Raw genomic sequence first — 10,269 nt, forward strand, 5'->3', positions numbered from 1 at the left:
AAGCATACATGGTATATCATTGTATTTTTGTCTCATTGTACTGGTTCTGATTCATGAGTTGATCCATGTATTGAAAGTTTCATTCCTGTCGGTGTTTATGGCGTAATTACTTTTGTCAATACGAAGTAGCAGATCACACATCATTAGAGTGGATAATCTTTTTGTATATTTTAACTAACCGCCCCAAAATATTGCATTACCCTTTGGATGAGCTTTTCAGACAACAGAATTTCGCATGTAATCTTTCTTGTACTTCATGGAACGCTGCAATATCCGGTTACAGCTCATTATTCCGAAGGTTCGTTATTCCGAAGGCTCTTTAGTCCGAAGATTCGTTATTCCGAAGGTTCATTATTCTGAATTTCTTTTTCGGATTAACGATTCTTCGGAATAACGAACCTTCGGAATAACGCCTGAAATGTTCGGATTAACGAACCCTTTTTTCATTTTCGGATTAACGAACCTCTGGGTATAGGAAATTTGTGTGTTTCGGATTAACGAACCTTCGGAATAACGAACCTTCGGAGTAGCGAACTTTCGGAATAACGAACAGCACCCGCAATCTCCATCGTGCAACACACAAGATGAATTATAACAAATAAAACATGTCAATATTGTTTAATCTTGATGATATCTGTGTTTATTGACACCCCCAGATCACGTGGTCCTTCTGAGATCTCACCATGGAGATACCCAGGAATCCCTACGGTGAGGATCCTGAAACAGCGTTGAGGGCGCTGCGCACGTCTTCCCCTGATTTGGGAGCTGATGATTCCTCGGACCATTACATGTTCACCATGTCCACCCAGTCCTACTTCACGAACACCACTGACCAAGGCACGGGTGGGAGCTCTCTGGGCTTCAATCGTGATGTGCGGATCGTCTCTCTATGGTTGCTGTTCGTGTTCGGATTATTCGGCAACATGTGCGTGTTCCTCTGGCTCTGGCTGAACAGGCGACGCAAATCTCGCGTGAACAAGATCATTTTCGGTCTGGCCACAGCCGACCTCAGTGTGTGCCTTTTCACGCTGCTGGGATCCGCCCTCTACGAAATGCTCTACTATCGCTGGTTTGCAGGCAACGTCATGTGCAAAGTGATCATGTACATGCAGACCGTGTCCATCATGGCTTCTAGCAACATGCTTGTGCTCATAGCGATAGATCGCCACCAAGCCGTACGCAGTCCACTCAAGGAGGGCCTACCCGCGTGGAGGATGGTCGGGGCGGCCTGGGGATGTGCGCTTGTCACTTCGGTCCCACAGCTGTTCCTGTGGAAGGTGCTGGAGAGGGACAACGTGGAGACGTGTGGAACCGACTTCCGGAACCTTCCCGACTGGCACCGCATGGCCTACCTGTCCTACGCCGCTACCTTCACCTTCTTCATTCCCATTCTCATCATCTCCGTCGCTTACGCGCGGATATGCAAGAAGATTTGGGACAAGGCTCGAGACACGTCCTTCGGTCGCCACCCCGTGGGAGACTTTGTCCAGCGCGGCGGTAAGGTTCGCATCCAGAGCACTGGATCCACATCGCTGAACCGAGCAAAGAGCAAGACGCTGAAGATGTCCTTCGTCATCATCCTCGCATTCGTCGTCTGCGGACTTCCCTACTTCATCGTGGAGCTCATGACATGCTACAACGTCCATCAGATCAACAGTTTTGTGTACGGACTTCTCGGAATATTTGCCGCGTCCAATTCGTCGGCAAATCCGTACATATTCCTTTTATTCAATCGCGGAAAGTACGGGAGGTGGGCTGAGTGCACTACATGTTGCTGTAGCAACGTGCACTGGTGGAGTCGCCGCCACTTGGAATTCGAAATGCCACGAGTGGAGACATCTTCCAGCAATTCCCAGACAATGAGGACGGCTGTGGACACGAGCACGTCATTCAAGGGCAAGAACGGATCTGCAACGAATTCCTTCAGGAACATCTATAAACCGGTTCCGCAGATACGAGAGCACAAGGTGTAGGCACACAATCAGACTTGTTCACATTCGATAATTTGGGCATTCATTATCCCACGGCGGATCGCCAGTACAGTAGATAAGATATGTTGAAATGTGTGTGTCTTGCGTCGTACTTTAAGGTGTCCAAGGGCTCAAAATATGCCCATGACATGATTAGGAAAGGCACTAATGTAGAAACCTGTGTCGGTCTGTAGGGGAGGACATGGTTGCCCATAGAAGTAGCGGCTACATCCGGAGTCTTTACTGACGTCATACTACGTGGATTTACTATCAGCTAATTCTAGCTATAATGGGTTTGCGTGTCTCCACAAGATATAAACGAGTCGACCGCAAAATAGTCCCCCAGCGTGCTGACAGTTTCAAATGATCTGGAGTCAACATCTCCGCATTGGTAGCACATGGCGATTTAAGCTATTCGTGATTTGTCTTTGCCGCTAAAAAGATGCCGTCAGTGGACCGCCTTAACGAGTGACGTTAAAGGAGGGGTTTATACCAGGAGATTCTTCGGTGGTGACTCACATAATTCCAGTTGCACTGTTCGTGAACAGTCCATCGCGAAACAGAAACTATTTTTTTTTTGTTCCACTAGTGCTTAGATGTTCCCCTTTTCTCACTCGTTCTATTTCTTTCTTGCTTTTTATGCTTACGAAATAAGAGAAATTTTGTGATTAACCATCGTTCCGTTGATTCAGCATAGAACACTTTTCTTTCTTTAGAATTATTCACGCTATTCATATTCATTTTTAATTTCTTGCGTTTTCATTACTGATTTCTTTCTCATTTCTTTGTCTACGTAAAGGTCGTTGTTTGGTCTACAAAAAAAAAAGAGGAATATGAATTCCCTTCTCACTTTCTATTCATTTAGGCCAGAAAAATACACGCCGCAGAAGTAATGTTCTTGAGTGGCGTGGTTTCACATTGATATTCACTGTAATCTAAAAATCATGCACTTATTTGAATCATTTCTATGTGCAGAGCTTACATGGTTTGATAGAAAACGAATGTTTCCTGCAAATTTAAAGAATTGTAAATTGTCGTAACATTCGTATGACGTGTGTCACGTGACTAGCTCTCCTTTGCAAATGTCTGACGGGCGTGCACATTTGGATGTGTCCGAAATGCATTTGTGTGTATGTGTTTATGTATTTCTGTGTGTGTGTAAGAGTGTGTGTGTGTGTGTGTGTGTGTGTGTGTTTGCATGTGTGTATGTTTCACTTCTAATTTGTGCACACATTGCTGTAAAACATAGTTTGTGTATTACGTAGTCCATCCAACATGTCCAAATTTCTTGCAAGACTGACGTACAGTCTACATATTTTATGTCTTTTTCTATATGCGTACATCATAACATTATGCTCGATCGCCATATAGCGACATCATAAAGTGTGTTCATATTTGTATTCCGTTGAAAACTACCGGACCTGTAGCCAACATGTAAATGCGGCGGCTAATTCTTTGACAGGCTAAGGGATCTATAGTGATCACGCATGCAGTATCGCACAAAACTTTGAAGAATGAGCACCATTTTTATTAAAATCGCGACGACAGATGGCCATTATCGTCATATGGTGATACGTGTAAATGCAATGTGATATTTTAGATGACTTGCTACAAATGATTTGGCGTAAAGGAAATCTTAAATGTCAGCTGAATGTCGTTCAGGTTTTAGACGTTTGTCGAGTAGAACTTTATATTTATTTCTTGTGAACGTGTTTAAGTGGATTATATATAACCTTCCAGCCTGAACAGACTTTCGTTATTACGTTTCATAGGCATGATAGGGCCTGTTTGTTCATGTTATACTTGTATCATTGTTTGTGGCCAGTCGCTACGACAGGAGGGTTGTCTCTATTAGTAATTAGTTGGATCTCTGACCGAATAGTTAACGTCATTACGAAAAGAGTTGAGATATCAACGTAGAGACGGGTCACATTAACATAGGGACACTCCTAGCTGTTTGACAGGTATGATAAAATCATGTTGCACGATGCCTAGGGCCCCATGATGAGAATTAACCCTTTTGTGTCCTTTGAGCGCCGATTGTACACACTGTCCAATGTCCCTGGCGCAGAAAGGGTTAAAGTATTAAAAGATGGGTCACGTCATTTACACAGGGACGCTCCTGCTTGACAGGAATGATAAACCAGGTTGTATGATGTGTAGAGGGCCTGTTATCTAATCTCACTCAACACATTCTACTTTGACACATTATTGCTACAGGTTTCTTTTCCATTCTAGGAAAATGATATGATTATTTATGTTATTTTTCATTCTGTATCCCTTGAAAGTAACAACTTTCTGTGTTTTATCGGACGAGTGTTTAGACAACAATTAATTTGTGTAGAGCCTACTTATGCTTTCCGCAAGGTTTTTACAAAAATTATTGCAGAGTAATGTCTTTAGTTTTTTCGCATGGATATGTTCGCTTCTTAATAGTTGATTTATCTGTTATTTCTTTTTCTTGCATCAAGCATATGAGCAGGCCGACATTATATAAATAAACCGAATTTCTGGCGTAACATGGCGTAAGGCAGAATCAAGAAGTATAATGTTCATACATCCGTGGACATCCATGCGTCTAACTCTAAAATGATTTCCACTTCATTCAGCGTCTTATACAGTATATCACAGCAAGCAGCATCGATTTATAGCATAAGAGAATATGCTGTCTTGTCGGTAAGAATAGCTTTGTTACTATACGTTGTTCCACACTCCTATTTCTGTGTTTATATATTTTGCTATCATAGTCTCAGTGAGTTTTTTTTTTTCGTAGTTTTTCTTCCTTTTTTGTGGCTGGTCCACGAAATGTACGATATGTTATAACTTGATATAATAGATATAAAATGAAGATTATTTAGAATCCATTTTGGAGCGTTTGTATTGAAACACTTAACAAATTGGTATCCAAGTTATGTTGAAGATGAAAGTTTGACACAACAAAGACTGGCATGGATAGATTAATTAAATATCATGCACATGGCCTGTGTCTTGATGATGGGATCTTAACTTTGTAATCACCATCGATTAACCACTGGATAAACTTATGACGTATTCCGTGTCTGTGGCGACAATCTATACCTTTGCCGGTACCGAGTAGAGGCGATAAGCGTATTTGGGGTCGTCCCGCGAGACCAACACCCACGAGTTCGACATTGAAAAAAAAGTCCGTGAGTCACACAGCTCACGAGTCATAGAGCCCATGAGTTTGATACTCGGTAAAAACAGCCCACGAGTTCGACATTACAACACGGGACTTAATGTGTCGGTCTCGTGGGCCTTGTTTGCTGAGTGTCGAACTCATGGACTGTATGACTCGTGGACTGTGTAACTCGTGGGCTGTATGACTCATGGACTGTATGACTCGTGGGTGTCGGTCTCGTGACGTGCACCGTCAAATTTGGATAGAGCACAGCTGATCAATAGGAGTACTGTTTGACGGCATCCATAATATAGATGGTCCTTACTTTCCATATGCCCCGGTCGCGTGTTTTTTTTTAGACGGCACAGATTGGGGAAACTAAAAATCTATCGGGGACCCTATCCCTAAACCTAACCCTAATCCTAATCCTAACCCTAACCATCAAACCCTAACCCTAACCCTAACCCTAACCCTAACCCCAACCCTAACCCTAACCCTAACCATAACCATAACCAAAAACCCTAACCCAACGTTTTTCCCATAGGTTTAACACGCGCCATGCCCCAATCTGTGCCGTCTTAAAAAAAAAACGCGCCCCGGTCACAGAGTGGAGACCGGCCAATGCAATCGTTTAGACGTCCGCGTCATAAGTGTAAAGCTCCCTGGTGTGCTGAGCGAACGGACTTGCATGAAACACGCAGCTGAACTGGTCGCATGTGCGAACAGTTAATAATCCTTCATTGGCAACATTGGCAGCGCACTTTATGTCACACAGCAATTTGATTTACAGCACATTGCTTCCCCGGATTGGGGAGGTAAAAGTTCTTCATTACCACCCATAACAAAATTACTGAAGCTGAATATGATCACACTACCACCAAACTTGATATTGTGATTTGATTCGCTCTATACTAATAATCTGACGTCTGCCATAGCTGTTATCATTTAGGAATTATCAATTTTAACTTGTGAGTTCATCGACAGGAATTTACATTGGGCTTACTCTACACTCTCTGTGTTAATACTCAACCTCCGCCGCTGGTGATTGGTGGGGGGGGGGGGGGGGGTGGAGAGAGTGGGCGGGGCCCCAATAAGCTGAATGATATGCTGGTGAATAGTGGCACGTATAGGGCAATAACCGGATATTGGCCCGCGTGGATCGATAACTACCGCGACAGTGTAGTCTGCGCTGCTCTGACGTGTGGCGGGAAATCTACCAGCTGAAGTAGACGTGAGTCCTCTTTTTTTTTTAATATGCAAACAAATGAAATCTTACAGATACCTACTTTGGTGATTGCCAACGAACAATTTTGCTCATATAATTTTGGTTTTGCTTTTTTTCCAGAGAAGGACTTGAAATCAACTTATAGGACTTCCCGGAATGATAAGGTTTCCTTCGTATACTTCGATTAATGAGCACGTTAAATCCCTAATTTCACCCAGAATGATGTTAGCATTAATTTTGTATATGGCATTGCGATCGCTCTTCGTTCGACGTCCGGCGTCCGGCGTCCGGCGTCCGTCGTGCGTCGTCCGCCGTCCGTCGTGCGTAAACTTTCTTTACGTTTTCACCTTCTTCTTGAAAACCCCATGGCCGATTTTCAGTAAACTTGGCAGGTAGCATCCCTAGGGGGATAGGATCTCGATTTGTTCAAATGGGCACCATGCCCCAACTGAGGGTACCAAAGGAGGCCTGACCCCCCCCCCCCCCCCAAAAAAAAGGAATCTTAAAAAAAAAAATCTTCTCCAAAACCAGAACTCATATGGCGGAATCAGGGGTGCCCCCCCCCCCCCCCCCATGGGACCCACGGGAGTGGGTGGGAGAGGTCCTAATGGGGGCCTCTATATTTTCATTTCCTTCTTGAAAACCCCTTGAGGAATCTTAACCAAACTTGGCAGGTAGCATCCCCAGGGGATATAGGATCTCATTTTGTTCAACTGGGCACCAGAATGTGATGTGTCGGGAGGGAACGCACTAGGCATCACTAGTAGACCCGGACTGAACCGTAACGCGCCTGTGAGCCGCCAGGAATTCAGCAGCCGCTTTCCCCCACGGCCTGTCACGAATACCGTGACAGACAATGACAAATCCTAATAGCAAGCCCTACAAACAAAATTTGAAAACGGACCAAAATCCCAGGGAGCACTTCGTTCCGGGACAAACGGGACTGCTGTGGCCGTCGGGAACATGGTGCAACAAATGTATCGTTAAGTCATGACAATGGTCTAGTTGACTGCCAAACGATATTTCGAGTGTCACGTTGGCGTCACGTTTGAACAACCCAATTATTACCGACAGTAGTTGTTCATAAAGTGATAAATCCGACGGCTTTTGGAAGTTCATTGAGATTACAAGTTTTGTTAGCAGTCTGAATGTGTTTGTTGTTGTTGCCGTTGTCTAGGTCTAAGTCTGGGGATAGTATTATACAGCACCCGTCTTCACAAGCTGCAATACCTATAATTGCGTCCATGGCAGCATCTCTGAACAGCCAATCAATGTGAAAATTCAAATAATTGCTATGGTGGCTGCACATGTTGAAGCCTATGACTTTGTCGTTGTCTCTTCATGACACGGATTCACAATAAAGTTCATGTTGATACCTTGTATTTCCTGATGTAACCAACGTCGCCGAAATCATTGTGATATTATTTACGTGTCTTGTGCATGCAAAAATTATTCTTAGTGACACGCGTGTATAGTATTTCCTTGTGATGCCTATGTCATATTTATGGTGCGCTGTAATGTATTATAATATATGTAAATATCGTTAAAGTTCAGAAAACTGTGTACAGAGAGGTGATTGGAATAAATGTAGATGATTCTAATTTATGGATCCAAAATTCAGTTGGCGTGATTGATGTTTAACTCTTTTGAGTCGATGTATTTCACAATACCATGGACATGACATTGTTATGCACGATGGATGTATGTGAGAATGAGGAAGTGAAGTTTGCCGTGACCAAATTACAGTTTCTTTTCGTATCCATCCATTCCTCTACTTTTTTTTAGCAATCAATCTCTATCTGTGGCTTTCTTTTTCCTCTTTTCTCTCTGATTTTGTTACTCCCTCCTTCTCTAGATGCAAGGCGGTGGGGGGGGGGGCAGAAAAATGATAAAGATTCAGAGCCTATTCTTTTTCCAAAAGAATACATCTCGATAATAAGCCTAGAAATAACACTTGAAATAATGTTAAAATCACATACGCAGTATTCAAAGGCATAACTTAATTTTTTAAATCAATAATACGTGTAAACCCTATGTGACGCGCTTGTGCTATCAGTACGCTAACCCACTAAACGCGTCTTACCCTTTCTCCGCACAATCGTACTACATGTATCATTCTCTTATTATTCTCGTTCAAGCTGATGCACCGGGGTCAAACGAAACGCACTGATTGGTCAATTAAATCACGTAAGGTGAAGAATTAGTCACGTAAAAGCCCGGTCACACCGCGCTTTACGGCTTAATCACGGCCCACACACGTCAAAAGTGGTCTCCCGTGAAGCAGACGATGTCGAGTTGATGTTGAGTTTAAAGGGACGCAGTCCTCACGAAATTTAAAAAAAAAATATGTTGTTGTGGTACCTCCAATGAACTACTTTCATCAAAAACAAACTTTCAAATCACGAAAATAAGCTCGTACATTTCGGTTAAAAAAGTGTGACTCTGCAAATGAGCAAGTCTTGGAGGAGAGTCATACGTCATCGATGCACAACTCTTTCCAGCGGTGTTCTGCTCGTCATCCCTAGTTATTTATATTAAAATACATGTTTACTATTTATTTTTATATTAATTGTATATATAAATAAACTTGAAATATTTTGTTTGAAATAATAAAACCACATATTGTCACATTTTATGAAAAAATCAGATATGATCATTTTGAACACTTAAATTGGTTTTCTGAGGCACGGCTGTCAACTTGAGAGTAGGGCATCAATGACGTTGCACCTTTTGGCAGGCTCTTACACGATCGCTTGCAGGAATTATTTTTTAAAAATCTCGTACGGAGACAATTTTTGATGTCCACGCGTATAAATTGGTGAAAGGTTATATTTTTTACTCTTCTTAATTATCAGTACAGTGAAAATCTCAGGACTGCTTCCCTTTAAGACGAGCTACGGTCGATTTGCAGACGTGGCAGGACGCAGGGAAAAATCGGAACGGCGTAGGACGCGGTAAAAAGTTTTGAACTGCTCAAAATTTTATTCCGCGGACAACCACAGGCGGCACACGTGGTAAAGACGTGCAACACCGTGAAACACACGTGATAATCCGTGTTCCGGCAGTGATTAAAACTTGGGGTGACGCGGTAAGACGCGAAAGTTTAGCGGTCTGTCACGGGCAGAGCACGATCATTTGACGCGTGTTACGCGTTGGTATCACGGGAAATAGCGTGTATTTAGCGGCTTATAACTGACAAATAGATTTTTCCGCGTACATACACGTGGCTGGACATGGTTAGCCGTGCTCAGGCAGTGCTTCAGCAGTGGAACAGCCGCCAACGGCCATACCCCGTACAAAGCACGGCCAAACCAAAATTGACCAAAAAATTACCACTTACGACCATGTCCACCAGATTTTCATAACATTTTGTACGTGATTTAGACGTGGAGTGCTGTGTGACCGGGGCTTAAGATTTCTCGAGCATGCGTGCTAGTTCTCGTCAATGGCAGGGATGGCCTTTCATACGTCACGAGATGAGTACAGAGCCCAGGTGTGTCAAACTTGCAGTCTTCTGGGGATAATAAGAGCCCATAATGGAAACCTACATCAGGGGCGTCAATCCGTTTCACTGTTGGGGGACAAAACTTGGATGGGAAGATCTGTGCGAGGTAGCGGAGAGACCGAGCAGGCGGAAGGTGCGGGAGGGGGTATCCCCCTCAAACACGAGGGAGATTTTGCATCTTCATACCTAAAATTCAGTGATCTGGTGCACTTTTTTGGTGAAATTTCTTGGACCCCCCCCCCCCCCCCCCACCCCCCCACATAGCACACCACAAACGAGGAGAATTTGCATTTTCAGACCTATAATTCAGCGATCCAGCCGTAACTGTCTGACCTCGCACACTTTTTGTGATTTTTGTGTCATTTTTTTCAAAACAAAAGTAGGAAAATAAATATTCACAGATTATGCAAATAACTAAATAGCGGCAGGG

At 43.4% G+C, this 10,269-nt stretch overlaps 1 protein-coding gene across 1 annotated transcript; it reads left to right on the forward strand.

Annotated features, from left to right (window-relative positions):
- Window positions 1-659: 659 nt before the first annotated feature.
- On the forward strand, window positions 660-2,460 carry LOC139712724 (oxytocin receptor-like). The gene has a single exon (XM_071624522.1). It carries the CDS (start codon window positions 684-686, stop codon window positions 1,971-1,973), a length of 1,290 nt encoding a protein of 429 aa, XP_071480623.1. The 5' UTR covers window positions 660-683; the 3' UTR covers window positions 1,974-2,460.
- Window positions 2,461-10,269: the final 7,809 nt, after the last annotated feature.

Source organism: Diadema antillarum, unplaced genomic scaffold (assembly GCF_040938485.1).
Source record: "Diadema antillarum isolate AM-2024a unplaced genomic scaffold, OU_Dant_1.0 seq00001848_RagTag, whole genome shotgun sequence".
Taxonomy (NCBI): Eukaryota; Metazoa; Echinodermata; class Echinoidea; order Diadematoida; family Diadematidae; genus Diadema; species Diadema antillarum.

Bases quoted from the DNA above. Each gene is read 5' to 3' on its own strand.
- LOC139712724 (XM_071624522.1), top strand. From the start codon at position 684: ATGGAGATACCCAGGAATCCCTACGGTGAGGATCCTGAAACAGCGTTG.